Raw genomic sequence first — 22,809 nt, 5'->3', positions numbered from 1 at the left:
ACTTTTTAAATTTAAAATTCTTATAGATAAAAAACTCACACAAAAGTTACAGGTTCACAGAAAAATTGCAACATAGTACCAAGAGTTCTTACATATCTTATATCCAGTTTTCCCTTATTTTTATTTCCCTTATATTATTAGCATCTTACATTAGTATGGAACAGTTGTTATAATTAATGAATCAATGTTAATATTAACTAAAGCCCATATTTTATTCAGATTTCCTTAATTTTTACCTAATGTCCTTTAGCTGTCCCAGGATTCCATCCAAGATACTACATTACATTACATTACATTTAGTCATCATATCTCCTTAGGCTCCCCTTGGCTATGCCAGTTTCTCAGACTTCTGATAGATATAATTTGAGAGAGTGAAAGGGTGGGAGGGAAAGAGAGAGAGAGAGAGAGAGAGAGAGAGAGAGAGAGAGAGAAGTGAGAAACATCAATCAGTTGCCTCCTGTATTCACCCTAACCAGGGATTGAACACACAACCTGGATATGTGCCTTGACAGGAAATCGAACCTGAGACCTTTTGGTGTATGGGTCAACATTCCAACCAACTGAGCCACATCAGCCAGGGCCAGAGTTCCCTTATTTTTTATGACCTTGACAATTTTTTTAAAATATATTTTTTATTGATATTTTACAGAGAGGAAGGGAGAGGGATAGAGAGCTAGAAACATCGATGAGAGAGAAACATCGATCAGCTGCCTCCTGCACACCTCCCACTGGGGATGTGCCCTCAACCAAGGCACATGCCCTTGACCGGAATCGAACCCGGGACCCCTCAGTCCACAGGCCGACGCTCTATCCCCTGAGCCAAACTGGTTTCGGCAACCTTGACAATTTTAAGGAGTACTGATCTGGTATTTTACAGAATGTCCCTCAACTGGTATTTGTCTGATGTCTTTCCCATAATTAGACTGGGGTTATGTGTTTTGGGAAGGAAGGTCACAGAAGTAAAGTGCCATTTCCATTACATTATATCAAGGGCACATACTACCAACATGCTATCACCTTTGATGTTCACCTTGATCACCTGCGTCATGTTTGTCAGGTTTCTCCACTACAAAGTTACTCTTTCCATACTGTTCTCTTTGAAAGGAATCAATACGCAGGAACTGCACTGAACAAGTGAGGAGCTAAGCTCCGCCTCCTTGAAAACAGAGTATCCACATAAATTACTTAAAATTCCTCTGCATGGGAGATTTCTATACTCTCTCCCGTTTATTTATTTACTCATTCTATGATTTATCTATATCAATATGCTTCATGGATTTTTAATTTATTCTTTGAGTTATAATCCAATACCACTTTATTTTGTTGCTCAAATTGTCCAGCTTTGGCCAACTCTTAGTTGGCTCCTGTGTCCCTTTGACATACCTACATCTTTTAAATTTTCCTTGTTATGACTTTCTAGCACTACCAGATGCTCCAGGTTTACCTTGCATATTTCCTGTCCTAGTCATTGAAACAGTCATTCCTGACTCCTTTTATTGGAAAATGGTATAACCAAGATCTGGAGATAAAAACCCTCAAGACAAAGGACTCACCGCCTCCCTCTCTCTCTCTCTCTTCCTCTCTCTCTCTCTCTCTCTCTGAAGCACACCCGTGCCTTTGCCCCTCACCTTCCCCCAGGAGAGTTTTCTTTGCCTTTCTTTCTCCTAAGCCCCAAGGGCCCTTCTTTAGCTTCTGTAACTTGTGTTTTCTACCTCTGTGACTTTCTAAATAAACTTTTGCTTCTAAAAAAAAAAAAAAGGAAGAAAAGAAAAGAAACCAAGATCTGGGCACTAGGTGTGCTCATTGCTACCAGATTATCCACCTCCTAAGTCCTTTCAGGTATCAGAGTAAGGAAATACTGTATGTATATATACCAGCGGTGGGCAAACTTTTTGACTCGAGGGCCACAATGGGTTCTTGAACTGGACCAGAGGGCCGGAACAAAAGCATGGATGGAGTGTTTATGTGAACTAATATAAATTCAAAGTAAAGGAGCAGAGGGGAGAGCAAGAGAACCGGATAGAACAGCCTGATCCAGCCTGCGGGCCGTAGTTTGCCCAAGGCTGGATATACCATAGTACACACACAAACATCTATAAATATTTCTGTATGTAACTGCCTGTATCGATATTAAGCTAAACATGAGGTCATAGTGACATCTCCAACTCTAGTTCATTACCACATGGATCATTCTAGCCTTTTCCCCTGTGGATATACAAGTTTTCAACTAGGATACAGTACAGGTGTATAGTTCCTTCTGCATCTAGTTTTACAGACTCCACTCATTTCCAAGTTATAGATCAGCATCTTTTCTTCCACCCACTTCCTTGAAGTTGGTTCACACATTTATAATGTATATTATTTTGTTCCAGTCTTTATTCCACATTGGGATTCTCCTAAATGGTTTTGTGTGGTTTTTTTTTAAATTTGCCTACATCAGCTGTGGGCAAACTACGGCCCGCGGGCCGCATCCGGCCCGTTCGGCTGTTCTATCCGGCCCGCGGAGCCAAAAGAGCGGAGGGTTCTCTTGCTCTCCCCTCCGCTCCTTCACCAGCAGCAGTGTTAACATGGCAACATCGGGAAACACGGCCCGCAGCTCCTTCTTCTGAGTGGGCGGATTTATATCCGCCCATTCAGTAGAAGGAACAACCTCTCAATCGTCCCCCGACATCACCCTGGGAATGCGTAGACACGTTATCGTGGTGATGTAGGGAGACACGCCCCTGGAGAGCACAGTATCACAGCATTAGCTAAGAAGGAGACCAACAACACTGTTCCCACTGAAGTTGATGTTTTAAAGACCAAAAACCTTTCAACCCTGTCTACATTGCCATCTACATCTACGTCCCGGGCATAATTTGCAAGTTGCACTAAAGAAAATGTTTAATTTACTGTTTACACATTTTGTTCTTTTCTATTTGTTTTAGTTTTAAATTATTTTATTATATTTAAGTTTAATTTGAAAGGCTTTTGTACCTTTCCTTTGTTAGGCAATTTTATTTTGCCTTTGCCATCTTCAATATAAGGTATGTTATTGTGCTATGATTCCTCCATTTTTTGAAGTTTCAAATTATAATAATTAGTGTTTACATTCTTCTTGTTAAAATGTTTGAAATGAATAAAACTATTGAAATAAAAAAAAGACCATACCCTTTTATGTAATGATGTTTACTTTGAATTTATATTAGTTCACACAAACACTCCATCCATGCTTTTGTTCCGGCCCTCCGGTCCAGTTTAAGAACCCATTGTGGCCCTCGAGTCAAAAAGTTTGCCCACCCCTGGCCTACATTAAGGTTCTATGGGTTTGGACAAATGCATGGTGTCATATATCTAACCTTACAGTATTATGCAAAATAGTTTTACCACCATAAAGTATCCTCGGTGCTTAATCTTTTCAACCCTTCTCTCCCACTGACTCCCTACTAATCTATTTTCTGCCTCTATAGTTCCCTTTTCTATAACATCCTATAAATAGAATCACATGGTTTGTAGTCTTTCAGATTTTTCACTTAGCAATATACATTTAAGGTTTATCCATGTCTTGCTTAACTTGCTAGCTCATCCTTTAAAAAGAAAACACTTTTAAAATTGTAGTAAAATACACATAACATAAAAGCTACCATCTTAACCATTTTTAAGTGTACAGTTTAGTGGTATTAAGTACATTTGTAACAGTGAAATGCTTTGTCTTAATTCTTACCCTGTATTTCTCTCAGAGCCTCTGGGTTAAGAGCAGCTGCCTCAAATATGCTAATTAACCAAAGGAATTCGGCTTGAGGCTTGAGTTTTTGCCCCAGCAGCCCGTTGCCCAGGGGCCTTTCTGTAAGGGGTGGGAAATAATGACTGTTTATCAAAGATTTACAGAAGTTTCTACAACCGGACTCAGATCAGAGGGGCTCAACCACAGACCAGGATCAAAGGGATCTACAGATGTCCAGCTCTTCCTTGGGCTCCTTTTCAGCGACTAGCTCTCTAGCTCTATTGGGAGGGTAGGGATGGGGAGGAAACCCACCGCTTGCATCGCCCCTCCTCCCTTTCCTTGACAGATAAGACAGCCTGAATTTGGGGCTCTCTTAAAATGGATTTGAGGATTATTTCTCCCATCTTCTCGGTTGGAGCCTTCTCGATCAATTAACCTTTCTTTACTCTAAACTCTGACGGCTGGAATATTGGCCTTTCTTTTGAAGCATCGGGTGCACGAACTTTGCACCTGTAACACATTCACATTATTGTGCAACCATCACCCCATTCATCTCCAGAACTCTCTTCATCTTGCAAAACTGAAACTAGACTTGGGCACCATCAGACCTGCTCTTTCACCCTTAGGCTCGCACTTCCTGCACACTTCCTGTGTGCTGGGCTCTGTGCTGCAAACCAACCCATGAGGTGGGTCCTATGACCCACAGCTCCATGAGGCAGGTGAAGAAAACTAACTTGATTAACTTCTTCACAGGTCAAACCCTGGTTCGCTCTTCTCCGAAGTCCACTGCCGCATAACCACCCCTTACACCCGCTGCACTGCACTTCCGTCACCTCCTGTCTTCTCAGTCGCCCCACTAATAAAAAACGAGGTGGTTGGTCAAGATGATCTTTAGGTGTCTTTCCAGCTTGACGGTTTTGCAGTTTTAGAAGCGGGTAGTAAAAACCCTCAGTTTCCTCGCTGCAAAGCAACTGTCAAAACGTAGTGGTCGCTCACCTTCCCACGCCCCGCGGGGCGCACCTGCACTGAGCCTGGCCCCAAACGCTGAGGTCCCACCCAGCGACGGCGGGGGCGCAGGCCGCCACGCGCACGCGCAGTGGTCCCGGGCGCGGCGTCCCACCGCTCCCTGCAACCACTCGCGCCTGCTCCAGTCCCTGAGATAGGGGCCAGGGTGTGTGCGCGGCCGTGCGCGCTGACCCTTGACCCCTCCGCGAGTGCCCCAGCAGAGCTGGCCGCGCCGCCTCTCCCCTTCCTCTTCAGCTCTAGTCCCCAGACCTCGGCGGGGAGCCGGGGAGTGGGGGAGGAGCCCTCCGGTGACGCGCGGGGCAGCTCGTCTAGAGTCCGCCCGCCCCGAGGGCCGGAGCAGGGGGCGGGGCCGCAGACTTCGGACTCGAGCCCACAGACCGCCTGCTGCCGAGCTGACCCGCAGCCTAGTCTGGAGAGGATCGAGCCATGACGGCGCTGCGGGGGCTCTGGCCCGAGGTGCAGGACACCTGCACCTCGCTGGGTTTGATGCTGTCGATCGTGCTGTCCGTGGCGCTGGCCCGCGGGGTCCTCCAGCGGCACGTGCACAGGCCTACGGCCCACACCTTCGTCTTGGAGTTTCTGGCCACCTTCCAGCTCTGCTTCTGCACCCATGAGCTGCAACTGCTGGGCGAGCAGGAACCCGGGCACCCCACCTGGCCACTGACGCTAGTCTACTTCTTCTCGTTGGTGCATGGCCTGACTCTGGTGGGCACGTCCAGCAACCCGTGCGGTGTGATGATGCAGATGATGCTGGGGGAAATGTCCCCCGAGACAGGGGCGATGAGGCTGTTGGCTCAGCTGATTGCTGCTCTGGGCAGCAGGTACTGTATAGGCGCCCTGTGGAGCCTGGGACTGACCAGGTATCACGTCGGTGAGAGGAGCTTCGCGTGCAGGAACCCTATCCACGTCGACTTGCCCAAAGCCGTCGTCGTAGAGGCCATCTGCTCCTTTATCTTCCACAGTGCCCTGCTGCACTTCCAGGAGGTCCGAACCAAGCTTCGTATCCACATGCTGGCAGCACTCATCACCTTTTTGGTCTATGCAGGTTTGTTATTCCCACAAAACACTCGGTTTGTCCAGACCTCTATGACCTGAGGCTCTAAGCTCTTTACCAAGATGTATTTGAAACCCCTGAACCTCTGTGATGTCAATACTAGTGTCCCCGTTATTCTAACCATTTTGCGTCCCGTTCTTTACCAGTAGGGCCAAAATATAGATCCTCCATTCACTGCATTTTTGAACACTCAGAAAAAGGAGCCACTTCTGTGCTGAAACTGAGAACTTTTGAGATATTGCCAAGGGCTCAAATATCCTACAAAGGGATTGTTTCAATGGCAGAGAGGAAGATAAGTTATCAGCTACCTCTTTCCTCAAGCCAACCTGGTATAGATCCTTTCTGACACTCAATGAAAAATGATCCTGGGCTTAAAAAGGTCCTTTCAATTTAAAGCTACATGATTGGTTAGTAGTAAGAGTGGCAGAGTACACTTAGTTCTTTTTCTTAGTTCTTTTCCTGAAAAATTACTTAAAAGTAATTTATTTCCTTAATTATTCATCTTAAGTAATAAATGAACTTTTAAGTGACCTATCAAGAAAGATGCTTTAAAATTAAAACTTGGCCCTAGCTAGTTTGGCTCAGTGGGTGGATAGAGCATTGGCCTGTGGACTGAAGGGTCCCGGGTTCGATTCCAGTCAAGGGTACATGCCTGGGTTGTGGGCTCGACCCCCAGTAGGGAGCGTGCAGGAGGCAGCTGACCAATGATTCTTTCTCATCGATGTTTTTAATCTCTCTCTCTCTCCTTTCCTCTCTGAAGTCAATAAAAATATTAAAAAATTAAAACTTGCTTGAAATTAAAGGTTTTTAAAAACAACTCTTGAGAAATCTGATTTCTTGTAAACCATCTGTTTACCTTGACAGATATCAGATGCAAAAAGAAAAGTTTAATGATGAAATGTGTCATTTTAAAAGATTACAACAAAATATCTTCATTGGGACTATATCTGAATTATAAAATGTTTTAGAGGAAAGGAAATACGTAGTAAGAGTTTATCTTCTTCCCATTAAAATTTAAATATGAGTAGAAGCAAACTTTGAGCTGAGGACTCCTACTAAACATATGCTTGCCCTCATAGGGTAAAAATGAACACCATGTTTTCCTTTCTTTAGATCTAGTACCCTTCTTTTTTTAAACATAGATGGAAATAAATGGTATAGACAAGAGGGCAGGATATAATGCATATCTGAGAAGTTGGTGAATAGTTGCTTATTAAAGTTTTAGGTTTTAGCTAAAGCAGAAACAACATATATAAACAGGGTCATCCCTTACAAAATGTTTTGTCACAGTTGAGACACAGTTGAGGGGACTCAGAAGTCACCATCAATACAGGTCAAATCAAAAGAGCTGGTTATGTATTTTAAGACAGAACATAACTGTCCAGCACTGTAGCCACAGGCTCGTTGGATAGCCAGTGACCAAGTGTCTGATTGTGTATTTATTGATTTAGCACCCTGCACTTTGATGTACAAATTGAGGCCACTGATGTCATTACCACTTATGTACTTAATTGGTTTCCCAAATAAAGTGAATAGGAGGAAAAAGGTGGGGGGGGGGGGGAAGCTGTGTGACCTATTAGCATGTTAAAGCTATAAAATTACAACGCAAATTTCAAGCAAATCTTCCTTAACTTAGATATGGGAAATTTTAGCTCATTGAACAGAGTAAGAGAGAACTGCATTCATTTTTTAATTAATTCTATGTTGAAAAAAATTAGTTTACACATCCAAGTTGTCTTTACTACAGCTCCCTGTTCATTTCCTTTCTAAAATTTTTATACACTTGTTTTCTGATATAATGTCTGTTTTCCTTCATCAGACAGTAAGCTTTATGAGTAAAGAGACTAGAATTGATTCATTATAACATATCACCATGACTTAGCATGGTGTCACCTGCTACAAAATAGTAAGGATTTTCAGAATGAGTGAATCAGCAAATACTCTATTCACTTTTTAAAAATCACACAGAAAGAAATAATACATATCTGGGTATTCTATATGTAATGTCTAAGGACTTTCAAAATAAGCACAATAAATTATCTGAAGAAATTGTAGGATTTTTGCTTTATTACTTAATTCAGGAGTTTTTCATGAAGAATATAAGTAAGATTTTGTCAGTGGAGAAGGGAATTAAGCCTTTTACATGTTTTCATTTTTAATACAATCACTATCTGAAATAGGTGCTACTTTAAAGATGAAAAATAAGTTCAAATAAAAGTTCAAGACGTTTTTTAAAATGTTATTTTTATTTATTTCAGCGAGACGAAGGGAAACATCCGTGATGAGAGATCATTGATTGGCTTGCCTCCCACACTGGGGATGAAGCCCACAACCTGGGCATGTGCCCTGACAGGGAATCAAACCCTGGTCTCTTGGTTCATAGTTCGACACTCAGCCACTGAGCCATACCAGCTGGGCTCAAGACATTTTATATTATGCTAGTTATAACAGAACTAGTGACCCGGTGCACGAAATTCATGCACATTAAAAGGCGATTAATTAGAGGAAATAATTTAATATTGCTATTTGCCCTTTCTCTATAATAGAAGTGTCAGAGATGAAAGAAAATTAGTAAAATGCATATGAAAACCTTCTTCTTGTCAGTCTGGGGCACACCACGGGACCCAGAGTCAAGTCCCCGCCCACCCACATGCACCTCAAAATCGCATGAGAGCCAGACCCAGCCGCCCGCTGCCCCCCATTGGGCTAGATCCAGACCCGGCCAGTCCCACCCTTGTCAAGCCCTGCCGGGCAGGGGGCATAGCCTCAGGTTTCCTGGCCTGGCGCCAGGACGGGGGCGTGGCCTGAGGTCCCCCAGTCCAGACTGGGGCAGAGGGCGTGCCTCGAGGTCCTCCATCAAGCCCCACCAGGTGGGGGACATGGCCTGAGATCCCCCGTCAAGCCCCGCTGGGCGGGGGTGCGGCCTGAGTTCCCCCGACCCAGCACTGGGGGTGCACCTTGAGGTCCCCCGTCAACCCCCGCTGGGTGGGGGGCATGGCCTGAGGTCCCCTGTCAAGCCCAGCCAGGCAGGGGGTAACAGCCTCAGGTCCCCTAGCCCAGCACCAGGATGGGAAGCACACCTTGAGGTCCCACATCAAGCCCTGCCAGGCGGGGGGTTGTGACCTCAGGTCCCCTGGCCTGGCACTGGGGCGGGGGGTGCAGCCTGAGGTCCCCCAGCCTGATGCCAGGGTGGGGGGCGTGGCCTGAGGTTCCTGTCAAGCACCATGGTGGGGGGGACGTAGCCTCAGGTCCCTGCTGATTGCTCGTTAAGGCTCCTTAAGGGAACTTGGCCTCAGCTGTGGGTGCAGCCATCTTTGTGATGGAGTGATGGTCAATTAGCATATTCCCTCTTTATTAAATAGGATGGTTAAGAGGAGTTGGACTGTTTCCTTAGGAGAGATACTTAATTTGGGTTCAGTTTCCTCATTTTTAAAATGAAGAATACTACTATCTATATCAATTGTGAGGAATAGAGTAATGTATGCAAGTTCTTAGCATAGTACCTGCTACAAATATTCTGGTCACTAGAAAGGGCTAGTCCACTGTAAATTAGTTCATGGACATTCTGGATTACACGAGTCTTATGCGATTTTACGAGTGTCATTCTGTCAGAGAATGTGATTCCCTTCAGGAGTGCTGAGAAACATTAGTGCCTAAAATTGCCAAATTTGGGACTTAGCCTTTCACTGTGGTGACTTCACTCAGTTCATGCTGTCCTCCAAGGCTCTTCACAGCAGCTGGCCAGATCTCCCCCTGATACCTGTTCTTCAAGATGTTAAGATTTCTCCCTTTCAAATGTCAATGGTTAGTAGCTTATTTTCCGGAGCCATTTTCTGTCAGTTCTATGCCTGGTGCATGATGTCTTACTTTTAAATAATTCATGTTTAATTACACAAGTAATACATGTGTTCTTTTTGTAAAAAAAAAAAAAAAAAAAAAAAAAACAAAAAAAACTGATACTACCAGTGAAACTAAAAGTGACTTCTGCCTGCCATCCTCATGCCTATCCGTCCCCTTCCCTGTGTACTCTTCTTCCAGGCCCAGGGCAACCCTCTGTGATGGGCTGTGTGTCCTTTCAAACTTGTTTTCTGTGCATTTATTATATATGTAGATAAGACCCTGCAGAATCCAGTATGTGTGTTTGTGTTAACATAAAAAGTTTCATACCTTACTTTCTGTGGTTTGCTTTTTTTGGTGGTGGTTGTAAGGATACATCTTGGAGATCTCACATTATTTCCAAATATTGAATGGTATTCCAAATTAACAATAAACTAACGTACTTAGCTGTTTTCTTATGAATGGGCACGTACGTTTCCCCTATTGCTACTATAAACAACCTGTATACAGGTATGTCTACTTGGTTGTCCAGTTAAAATATGAATATGCTATGAATGAGGCTAGTGTCCTAGAAGAAACCTCTTAGCCAAGTGAACTTGGTTCATTGTTCAACATCTTCATCTCAACACAGCTTCAATGTTTTCAGCCTATCAAGTGTGAAATCTGGGTGAAATCTTATGAAAAGGTCACTTAATTTCCTATTTTACTTCGCTGCATTTTATGAAGACAGTATGCTATAATGATGTATATCTATATAAGATCTGGGAAAATATTGGCTCTATGTCTGTGGCTGAGTCAGGGGCAGATGTGTGTGCCCAAGCTTCCACATGGAAGAACCACCAGAAATGTCACTCTCTCAGGCATAATCTTAGGGTGTGTTTTGAAAAGCTGAGCTCTGCTGAGCACTGTTGGACAGGCAGTCCATCCTCCTCTGCCTTTCCTTTCTTGCTGTGTAGCAAGAACGATGAACTCCTAGGCCCCATGTCAGATAACCCTGGTGTAGGGCTAGACCATGAATCCTGAAAAGCAGTTGACAGAATTTGTGCTTATCGTTCATGACTACTCAGTCACTTCTTGGCAAAAATTTTTGTAACCACTTTACTGAGGTATAATTTACATACCATTCAGTTACTTGTTTAGGGCTCTCTTGACAAGTAAAAATGTAGTTAACAATAATGCTTTGGTCCATTTTACTTTTTGTTTTCTATACAAAGGTATGCTATGTACAAGAGAAACCTGAGATATTGAGTCCATTTTTTAATGTATTTTCATTTTATTTTTATTATTTACTCATTTAAATTGACCGGTTAAGGGCAGCCAAATCTCCTGTTTTATAAAATCTTACAGGAACAGCAATAGAGCAGATTCGTTCTGAATGTGCATTTTGCAATAATATATAGGAAAAGTGCCAGAAACCAATCATTGTCCCACTAATAGAAAGATGTGGACAGGAAATCGGGAAGCTGGTCAACAACCTTAATTGTTTTAATCACTCACTGTTTAGTAAAAACATTGTTAGCTGAAGCAGCCTCCACCTCTGTTTCTCCTATGTAAATTTCTGTTATTGGAATTTCCTGCCTAAAGGTTATGGGCGTATCCCATAGTCTCAATAAAAGGGATTGCAAGGCCAGAGCAAGAGGTAGTCCTTCCACTAGAGTTGGGCTCCCACCTGGCCCCCAATATTTCCAAATTAATACTTTTCCAAGTCTCTTTTCATTTGTGTGCGGCCTTCTCCAGAACCCGAACCCTGAACCGGAACCCTGAACCACGCAGGACGTGAAAGGGGTTCCCACAGAAAAGCACTGGATTAACTTCCCTTTCCTCTTCTTTTTTATCCTCACCTGAAGAGTGAGGATATTCTTCCATTGATTTTCAGAGTGGAAGGGAGGGAAGGGGGAGACAGGGAAAGAGAGAGGAGAAAGAAACATCGATGTGAGAGAGATACATCAATTGATTGCCTTCCACACATGCCTGACTGGGGGTGGAGATCATACCTGCAACCCAGGTAGGTGCCCTTGACTGGGAATTGGACCTCTGGTGCACAGACTGATCACTGAGTCAAGCCAGCCAGGGCTGGATTAACTTTCTTAATAACCTGTCTTTTTTTTATCTTTTTGCACCTGGCATATTATAATCTATAATCTATTTTTATACTCTATAATACGACAGGTGATTCTACAAAGAAAGATCATAGAATAAGAATACAGTTGGCTCCTGTATTTGGAACCCCACAGGCTCCAAATCTATGAATTCCAAATCCACGGATTCAACCAACCATGGCTCAAAAATATTCTTAAAAAATTAGGTTGTTGTTGACATGTACTATGTAGCTAGGACTATGATAATTGTGTCTGTACCGACTATGTGCACTTTTTTGTTGTCGTTATCCCTATATAATAAACAACTATTTATATAGCATTTACATTGTATTACGTATTATAAGTAATCTTGAGATGATTTAAAGTATAGGGGAGGATGTGTATGTATATATGTGCAACTCCTATGCCATTTTATATAAGGAACTTGGACAATTATGGATTTTGGTATCTGCAGGGGCTTCTGGAACCAATACCCCACAGATACCAAGGGGTGACTGTACTTACTTTGTAAAACAAAAGTCACATTTATTAACCCCTTTATTTTCAGTTACAAGAAAATGTAAGATACATGGTTTGGTATCACTCTGTTTAAAATGTATTACAGGAGGAAGTCTAACAGGAGCTATATTTAATCCAGCTTTGGCACTTTCACTACATTTCAAGTGTTTTGATGAAGCATTCCTTCAATTTTTTATAGTATATTGGCTGGCTCCTTCTTTAGGTAAGCATATTTTTATTTAATATGATTGAAAGATCAATTTATCTTGAAATATGATATGGAATGTCACTGTAGCACATCAATTTCTAAAGCCAGAGAAGGCACACAAAAAAATAAATAAAAAGGATAGTTAACATGCCTGAAATAACAGTTTATCTTGTGCAGTATCCTTTAAAACTGTTTTTATCTTCAAAGAAACAAAATTATCTAGTTAAGGATAGTCAGTTACAGTATGATACCACTTTAAAAAAAACTCTCAGATATGAGGGCAAAAAAAGTGAGGAGTGATTAATTTCATTAAAAACATATTTTTTTTACTAAAGAAATTAGTTTTTTCAAATTTGTGAACTCCAGATAAAATACTATTTATTAGTTCATTCGATTCATTTTTCAGAAAAGCATTTCATAAAGCAATGTGTACCTGTAATGAGCAGTTTTAAAATCCACAAGATTCATTACTGTTACTTCTATTTAGATCAGAAGATATATAAAACTCCTCTATATAGATGGGCCAAATAACACAAAAAGTTAAAAATTAACTGTAGTTATAATATGCACTTCTTTATAAGTTATTGATTAGTCACTTGTTTTAAGCTTGATTATAATTCATAACTATAAATGAGTATGAGGATACCTGGCTTTCTATTAGTTCATCCTTATTTTTATCTATAGTTAGCAGTTTGTTTCTTGTTGCTTGGTTCGTTTGTGTGGTTTTTTTTTTAAGGGTACATATAGAAGGGAACAATGGCACAGGTTTGACTAGCCCTCACACTTTACTCCTGCCATTTACCTCCCATTCCTTTATGTAGTATCTATTATGTTAATATGTAGGTCTAAACATGAAGAATATCAGAGAAAACCTGCATTTTAAAATGCTAATATTGGTGCCTTCTTTTAGTTCAACAGATTGCTAGTTTTCCAATAATAAATGCTTTAAAGATAAATTTTCTCTATTTTTGGTTTTTAAGAAGTTAAAAATGTCACCAAAGTTAATGAAGAAGCTGAAAAGCTCACTAATTGGACAGGTCCTGTGATAGTTTTCATGTGGAAAAACCTCTAAATATGTCTTATTTGAAATCAACATATATTATTAACATTATATATATATTTGTTTAATGCATTCCAAATATGATGTTAACAATAGGCCCATGATACTAAGGAATTGTTTCACCCATTACTTGAAAGAATGCTATGCATGTATATAAGAGTAACCAACGGATGCAAAACATTGGGGGGTGAGGCATGTATGGGAGTGGGGTGGGGGGGGCAATGGTAAGATATGTACACATATAATACCTTAATAAAAAAAATAAATAAAAATTAAAATTAAAATTAAAAAAAAAAGAAAGAATGCTAAAAAGTAGGCCTTTCCAGAAGAATTTTATAAGAAATCAGTAGTAATGACATTCTCTGTAAAAGAACCCATTTTACTTTAAACACAGGCCCAAATCACTCCATAATTTCTTCTTGAAGAACATACTAGGGAAAAATATCCCATGACAGATAAAAAAAGAAACAATCATCTCTGCCCTTTAAAAAGTACAGTATACAAACTAGCGAGTAGCAGGGAGGGAAAACAGGATATCTTCTCTTCCTGTTATTGTTGTCCAAACAAGGAGGTAATATCCTATATGGCCATTACCAAAGCATTTTAAAGAACCACTTATCCAAAAACAACCCAAACAAAATACAAATATACTTTTATCCATTCCTTTGCTTCCTATTTAAGGAATCCTTTAAAACTGGAATTGGAATCAACTTTTATGCAATTATGTATGGCCCTACTTAGCTTGTTGAAAATAAGCAAAGATTCTTAGTTGGCCTAAAGACCTTTTTTCTAAGTAGACCCAACATAAAATTCCTGTTGTCGTTTTGGTTTAAGGAGGTATGTTCCTATATTTCTTTAAGAGATTTATGGATGAGAAACAATACAGGAATCCTTCAATAGATACATGGATAAAAGGTGTGAAAATATGGCAGTTTTTAGAATATTGAATTTCAGCTTACAATGAATATTGTCATACACTGAAGTTACATTCCCATTGGAGGGAAAATATGGCCTCAAATGAAATAAGGTCACAATAGGAAATATAAGAAATTACATTTTTACAAAAGTCATTCAAAGAGCTAAGTAAGAGATAAGGAGTCAAAACAAGCAAAACCCCATAAAGCTACATTAGGCAATGCCCTGGAGTGAAATGGACAGTAATGCCCAGACAGCTCCTTCTTTTTTGACCAACCAAGGAGCAAACTATTCTTGAAAACCACAGACCTAGTTCTTGTTTCTCTTCATAGCAGATATTGTAATTCCTTTAATGCCCGCTGCCATCTCCCCAAAACTAATTTAAAATGTTATAAATGTATAAGACTGTATGTAAAATTATTTCTCTAATTTACACATATCATAGAATGAAAATTAGCAAATTACATTCGCTTATATGAAATGGGAATTCCATTTTAGGAAAAAGTTTTCAATGTAATGTCTTATTTTCTAGCTCTGACTTTATAAAGAAAATGTCAGATTTGGTGGATCATAACATAGGAATTATTAACATAGGGATTGTTCTGACATTGTTTTCATTTTAAGCCTTTGGTTGCAAAACAGACTCATCTTTTTAAAAATGTTAAGCTATCCAAATGCTAATTAAACCTTAAGGTTTCCTGTTGTTACCAAATAAGGGTAATATAATATCAAATCTGCATGTGACAAACACTCATTCTTAATCTTAGTTAAAACTGACCTAGAGCTTTAGACCTAAGTATGTTAAAACACATTAACTATTGGAGACTTCCCTTTCAAGGCAGTGACTTGAGCACTCTACTCTAACCTGTTCCTCACGGAAAAATCAACCAGTACCTACATGTTATATTTGTCTGGTATGACCTCAAAATGAAGATTTACTATTAAGTGATTTTTTTTTTCATATTTAAGATTTAAAATTTCAGCATTAACCAAAATTTTGTTTTAGATATTTTGCTTGATACAGCTTTAAAAGCTATTATCGGTTAAGATTTGATGAAAAAATGAGAAGAGATAAAGTAATCTAACATAGTGTTCTTTCTGATCATTCCAAGTGAAAACTCAAGAGTGCTTTCAGTTGTTTTATTTTCCCAGAACATCCTTAGGGCAGCGATTTTCTTTCCTTTTTTCTAATCCTCATCTGAGGATGTGAACTCCCTGCCCCCCCTCGGTAGATTTTTAGAGAGAGAGAGAGATAGAGACATCAATGTGTGAGAGGAAACATTGATCGGCTGACTCCCGTACATGACCAGTGCAACCTAGGCCTTGACTGGAAATTGAACTAGCAACCTTTAGGTATAAGAGGTGACACTCCAACTACTGAGCCACCTGGCCAGGGCTAGGGCAGCGATTTTCAATGGGTGTGCTGCCAGAATTTTTAAAAACATGCAATACCTGAATATTTAGTCAGGGGCACTGACCTTTTCCCTTAAGATTGTCAAATATTAAAAAAATAAAAAAATAAAAAGAACAGCCGCCGAAACCGGTTTGGCTCAGTGGATAGAGCGTCGGCCTGCGGACTGAAGGGTCCCGGGTTCGATTCCGGTCAAGGGCATGTACCTTGGTTGCGGGCACATCCCCAGTGGAGGGTGTGCAGGAGGTGGCTGATCGATGTTTCTCTCTCATCGATGTTTCTGGCTCTCTATCCCTCTCCCTTCCTCTCTGTAAAAAATCAATAAAATGTATTTAAAAAAAAAAAAAAAAACAGCCAACATAACTATAGGCATCTGGTGTGAATGAATCAAAATTATACCTATTTTTTTTGTCAGATTGGCAAAAAATGTATTTTTTGGTGTGCTGCAGAATTTTAGTAATAGTTTATGTGTGCCATGAGATGAAAAAGGTTGAAAATCACTACTCGAGGGTATGGGGGACAGTGTTGCCATTTTAAAGAGCAAATGGAGACCCAAGTCCAGTTTCTCGCTCAGCAAGTCAGTAATGGAGTCAAAACTAGAACTTCCAACTATTTAGATTTGGTTTATCCTTTATGTTTAGATCTTACTGGTTTCACCAAGTACACATTGTTTTTAAGGGTTCATGCTTGAAGAAAAATAATGCGAGAATATTAGATTTAGAAACAATCTACATTTCACGTAGAATTGATGTAGCTAATTCTTTTAAACATTGCTTTCCAATCTCTAGGTATATAATTGTACATATAATCTTAAATTATACCTACTTGGTGATTATGAATTTCCTTAGAGATTTGTTTTTATTTTATTGTGTTTTATCTTTCAGGTATATTGTTGATGATTTTGACATTCAGCTTGTTCCTTCCATGGCTGTATAACAACCATACAACTAATAAGAAGGAATAAACTATTCCAAAAGACTCAGACTAAGTCACAAGACAGTCCAGTTGGATGTGATAAAGACTTTGTCTCCTCAGATTCAGCACACTGGCTGCACTGGATTCATCAATGTCACTTCCTTTGAGGAAGCTGCCTTAGTTTTCATCACTGGGACTTAAAAAATTACAATGAAAATGAGGCATCCTGTATTTCTCAGTTAAGACTTGTTCTTTTGAGTGTGTATTAAATGCTCCTAGCAGAGACTTGCTACATTAACTATAAATCAAGTGATAATTGTTCATTTTGATGAGGAAAAAAAAATGAGTACAGGGTGAGAAGGGAAAGGAAGGTGATGGGAGGCCCAAAGAAAGTGTGTATATCAGGTGTCTCCTGAATGAACAGGATTTTTAACCACAGTACTAGTCATGCTTTCAGACCTGGAGAGGATACTTTACAGCCAGTACCTCACACAATGATACCCAGTGTCATTTTTCAATAGGAAAGTTGCTTCTGGAAGCAGATTATATACCCACTCATATTCCCCGGGTTTCCTAAATTTTAAATATATTCTAATCTAAAATATTGTCTCTAAATAGAGCAGCTCACTAGCTTTAGGCAAGTTGTTATTCTTTAATAGTATATAATGACACAAAGCACCCATACAAAGTCAAAATGTAACCTTTTCACACTCTCATTTGATCCTAATCAAAGTAGGTAGGGCATGTATTTTTAATCTGTTTTACAGATAAGGAAACTAAGTCTAGGGAGTGTTGCTGCCCTGCCCAAGTTCAAATACAGTCAAACACCAGCTTGAGGACTTCTACTTTAATACAAAAAATATTCTCAGTCATCAATATGACTAAAGGAAAATTGAAGATTTTGAAGAAACATTAAATATTTTATAATAGTAAAATTTGTTTAGGAATTAACTAGCTTTTTTTTTTTTTAAGGCTTAAAGAACCTTCAGATTTTCCCCTATTTATTGTATGAGGTCTACTTTAATGAAAGTTCTGGCCATAAAAGGTTAGGTGTGTTTCTCTTCAAAGGCAATTCCATTATTAGGGTTAGAACTAAAGTAAAAAAAAAAAAAACATGGAGTGAAATAAAATCTGTTTGAGCAATAATCAATTAAGCAAGTGACAAACTGCCAGGTACTTCAAGTGCTGCTTGGTGATCAGCTTGTAGATAGTCCCTCTTTACACCTGCAGACTGAACTATGGCTGTAGGCCACCCTGCAAGGCAGCCAGCCAGCCAGTTTGACAACCATGGACTCACAAATACACACCTTAGTAGTTTATATTTTAAAAGCAGAGTTCATAAAATTGTGACAATGGCTAAATTCAGTCTCTGACATGTTGTTTTGTTGTGTTGTTAATCCTCACCCGAGGATCTTTTTCCATTGATTTTTAGAGTGGAAGGGAGAGGGTGAAACAGAAACATTCATGTGAGTTGGGGAGGGAGCCTGCAACCTAGGTACAAGCTTCTGACAGAAATTAAACCCAGGTCCCTTCAATTTGTGAGCCTATGCTTTATCCACTGAGCCAAAACAGCCAGGGCATGACATGTTTTATTTGGCCTGCACAGTATTTAAAAACAAAATGCTGGTATTTTAAGTCTTTTTCACATAAAAATACAGTTTTCTCTTGCAAAATATCAAAATAGCTGGCAATACTAGGCCTGAATTCTGCTCCCTATAAAAAACATGCCATCAGATATGGCATGTGCTACCTGGGTACTTCTTACTGCAGTAATCTACTGTACAGTTCCAATTCCCCATTGTTCCTTTAAGAACTTAGTTCCTGTCTTACTCTCTCTACAATACTACTCCGGTATATTTCTTGTGATTTCACAATGCCCATACTGATGATGCCTCCAGTGTCTTGGCCTCTCCTTATGTTGGCTGAACTGAAAGGCTCAATAATTTTTCCTATTCTGTCTCAGCTACAACTTTGGTCATAACCTTGAGTTTGTCATTAGCAATAACTCAGACTCTTCTATAATCTCAACACCCCACTCTCCAACACTAATACCTCTTTCCAGCTCGAGGACCCTATTTCGAATGATTCCTTGACCTTCATGGGGAGCTTTTGTTCATTGCTACCACCCCCTTTTCACATCTCTCACTCCTCTCAAGTGTTCTCTTCTCCTTACACAGCTTAAATTACACACTTGCATACCATTTTAACTTCCTTGTTCCTTTATCTCTTTATCACATGCACATGGCTTAACCACAACTTGATTAAATCTATCTGCTTATTCCATGCCTGCACTTGAACAGTTCTTTCAAAGAGTTTTTCTGTAAAGGGAAGAAAATGTGGGCAGTAGTTGAAGGAGAAAGCTGGGTCAAGAGCTTTTTTTTTTTTTTAATGGGAAAGATATCAGCATGTTTATATGCTAGCCAACCGGAATGGTGCAGTAGAAAGATAATAACTGATGATGCAGGAGAGGAAGGAGTGATTTAGTGAAGACAGAATCAAGTATACAACTGAAGGGATTGGCTTCAACCAGAGGCATAGACGGCTCATTCACAGTAACAGGAGAAAAAGTAATATATTGGCACAAGAAGAGTTAGGTAAGTAGATTGGTGGTGAGAGTTTGAAGTTCTTCAATTTTCCTCTTCACAATTTCTCTAAAAGCATTCCAATCAGGCCTTCAATTCCAACATTCCACTGAAACTCTTGCCAAGAATTTCCATGTTGTTAAATGGAACTCTCATCCTTCCTATCAGTATTTGATACAATCGATTGCCGTCTCCTGAAAACCTTGTTCAAGAAAATCATTTTCTCAAGTTTCTTTAGTTAGTTCTTCCTCCTTTCGCCACACTACGTGATAGTTTCCCAGGGCTCACTTCTCTGAGCTCTTTTCTATTTATACTTACTCCCTTGGTAATTTTATCCAGTCCTGTGGCCTTATAGCAGCAACTATATCCTATGGCTGCCAAATTTATATCTCTATCTTATACAACTCCAGACTCATATTCATCTGTATATATGACATTTCTCTTTGTCTAATAACTTAAGTTGATACATGCAGCTCTACTTAATTCAAACTGCATAGTTTATCCAATCTATTGATGGGGTATTCCAGTCATTCACTTTAAAATTTTTTTAAAAAATTGATTTGAGAAACATTGATCTGTTGTTCCACTCATCCATGCATTCACTGGTTGCTTCTTATATGTGCCCTGATCAGAGATTGAACCTGCAACCTTGGCGTATCAGGACAATGCTCTACCAACTGAGCTACGTGGACAGGGCCTAGTTATTCACTATTAAAGCAATGCTTCAATATAAACTTTCTTGTGCACACCTCCTGTGTACATGTGTTTTCTAGGAAGGAAGGCTTTCATAATGTTCATTATGGCCTAGTTTGGTCCAAGCCTCCACCTACTTCCTATTTCCCAGATTACTACAGTAACTTCCTATTTCTACCGTCTGAGCGATCCTATCAATATGACACAACTTCCTATTTCTGACATAATGCATGTATTCCTTCAGTTAACTATTATAAAACTGTAGAAAATGGGTGGTACCTAATATTAATGTGTTGGGGAAAACGGCGTATGAACCAATGGGACTTCTGGGTTATACTGACATCACTGCCCTATTTAGCAATTGTTTGTGAACTAGTTCACATTATTTAAAAAACATGCTATAACAAAACTGTACTTGAATGCTAGGGCTAGAATAACTACCATTTAAATAATCCTACATGGTGAATAAGTTTCCTTGCTTCTAAACAGCATACAAGATTCCACAACTTCTTGTGGAAATATATATTTTTTAAATGCATTTTTATTGATTTCAGATATGAAAGGAGAGGGAGAAAGAGAAACATCAATGATGAGAGAATCATTAACCGGCTGCCTCCTGCACGCCCCCTACTGGGAATCAAACCCAGGACCCCTCAGTCCACAAGCTGATGCTCTATCCACTGTGCCAAACAAGCTAGGGCTATAGTAGCTTCTTAACTAGTATCTTTGCCTTTATTTTTTATTTATTTTTATTTTTTAAATATATTTTATTGATATTTCACAGAGAGGAAGGGAGAGGGATAGAGAGCTAGAAACATCGATGAGAGAGAAACATCGATCAGCTGCCTCCTGCACACCTCCCAATGAGGATGTGCCCGCAACCAAGGTACACGCCCTTGACCGGAATCAAACCCGGGACCTTTCAGTCCGCAGGCCGACGCTCTATCCACTGAGCCAAACCGGTTTCGGCTAGTATCTTTGCCTTTAGTCTTCCTCCTTGACATTCTACATACTCAAGTTGACCAGAGTTGTATCCTAATCTACCACTTGTCCCTCATACAAAAACCTGCAATGGCTCCCATAATAAACCCCACCTCCCTAGCCCCCATTACAGCACTTAATAGTCTGCCTATTTCCTAGCTTGAACACCTTGAAGCAGGGACTACATCTTAATCTGTGTACCCACCACCAAAGAATGAGGCACTCAAAATGTATCTTTTGTTTAAATAAATTAAAAGTTCCCTATCAATCCAAAACACTTCTCATTCCTTCACAATTTCCTCCTACAGTAGCTAGTCAATCTTCTCAATATACACGTTACCCCAGTCATAGTTATACTAAAGTCCACAGTTACTCTAGCCTCTGAGCCATTCTTTTATCATCAAAGGTGACAATCTCAAACTGCAAAATCACCATAGAAAAGATTAAAAAACAAGCACATTTCAGATGCTCAAATGTTAATTCCTAACTTACTAGTAGAGACTGGTTAACAGAAACGTGCACATTGCTCTGGCCAGTGTGGCTCAGTTGGTTGAGTGTCATCCCATGCACCAAGGGGTCTCAGTTCGGTTCGATTCCCAGTTGGGGCACATGCCCAGGTTGTAGGTTTAGTCCCAGTCAGGGTGCAGTCAGGAGGCAACCAATCGATGTTTCTCTCTCCCCTCCTCTAAAATTAAAAAAAAATCCTATCTAATAAAAGGGTAATATGCAAATTGACCATCACTCCAACACAAAAAATGGCTGCCCCCATGTGGTCAAAGATGGCCACCACAAGATGACCTGCAGGGGAGGGCAGCTGTGGGCGATCAGGCCAGCAGGGGAGGGCAGTTAGGGGTGACCGGGCTGGCAGAGGAAGGCAGTTAGGGGTGACCAGGCCTGCAGGGGAGGGCAGTTGGGGGTGACCAGGCCTGCAGGGGAAGGCAGTTATGGGTGACCAGGCCTGCAGAGGAGGGCAGTTGGGGGTGACCAGGCCTGCAGGGGAAGGCTGTTAGGGTGACCAGGCCCACAGGGGAGGGCAGTTGGGAGGGACCAGGCCAGCAGGGGAGGGCAGTTAGGGGTGACCAGGCCCACAAGGGAGGGCCGTTAAGGTTGACCAGGCCAGCAAGGGAGGGCAGTTAGGGGCAACCAGGCCCACAAGGGAGGGCAGTTAGGGGTGACCAGGCCCACAAGGGAGGGCAGTTAGGGGTGACCAGGCCAGCAGGGGAGGGCAGTTAGGGGTGACCAGGCCAGCAGGGGAAGGCAGCTAGGGGCAATTGGGCTGGCAGGGGAGCAGTTAGGTGTCGATCAGGCTGGCAGGGGAGTGGTTAGGGGGTGATCAGGCTGGCAGGCAGAAGCAGTTAGGGGCAATCAGGCAGGCGAGCGGTTGGGAGCCAGCAGTCCTGTATTGTGAGAGGGATGGCCCAGATTGGAGAGGGTGCAGGCTGGGCTGAGGGACACATACCTCCACCCCCCCCCCCATGCACGAATTTTGTGCACCGGGCCTCTAGTATATATATATTTGTATATATACGTGTGTGTACATGTTAACAGTTTATGAATAAGTCTTTCCTCTTGAAGACAACTGAGCTTGGGGATCACGAAATGAATGACAGACAGGTCACAGAGTAGGAGATTAGTATCCAGAATGTAGCACAAGGGCAGATTGTGGAAGTGTAAATCACCACAATCTTTTTAGAGAACAGCTGAGCAAAATCTAACCAAGTTTAAGATTTACACAAGTATTTTTTGTTTCTGGGATTAGCAGAAATAAATGTTTGTGGGTCCTGATGGGAAATGCACTTATAGTAGGCATAATGAGAAGAACGTAAG

General features: G+C 40.8%; 1 protein-coding gene across 1 annotated transcript; it reads left to right on the top strand.

Moving 5' to 3' along the window:
* The first annotated feature begins 4,786 nt into the window (after nt 1-4,786).
* On the top strand, nt 4,787-18,084 carry AQP11 (aquaporin 11). Its single transcript, XM_080640813.1, has 3 exons — nt 4,787-5,774; nt 12,324-12,440; nt 16,696-18,084. Exons 1-3 carry the CDS (start codon nt 5,156-5,158, stop codon nt 16,773-16,775), a joined length of 816 nt encoding a protein of 271 aa, XP_080496939.1. The 5' UTR covers nt 4,787-5,155; the 3' UTR covers nt 16,776-18,084.
* Nucleotides 18,085-22,809: the final 4,725 nt, after the last annotated feature.

This window comes from Plecotus auritus, assembly GCF_963455305.1.
Source record: "Plecotus auritus genome assembly, chromosome: 9".
NCBI classification, from domain to species: Eukaryota; Metazoa; Chordata; class Mammalia; order Chiroptera; family Vespertilionidae; genus Plecotus; species Plecotus auritus.
The sequence above is the reverse complement of the archived record's forward strand: the minus strand, read 5'-3'. Positions and strand labels throughout refer to the sequence as shown.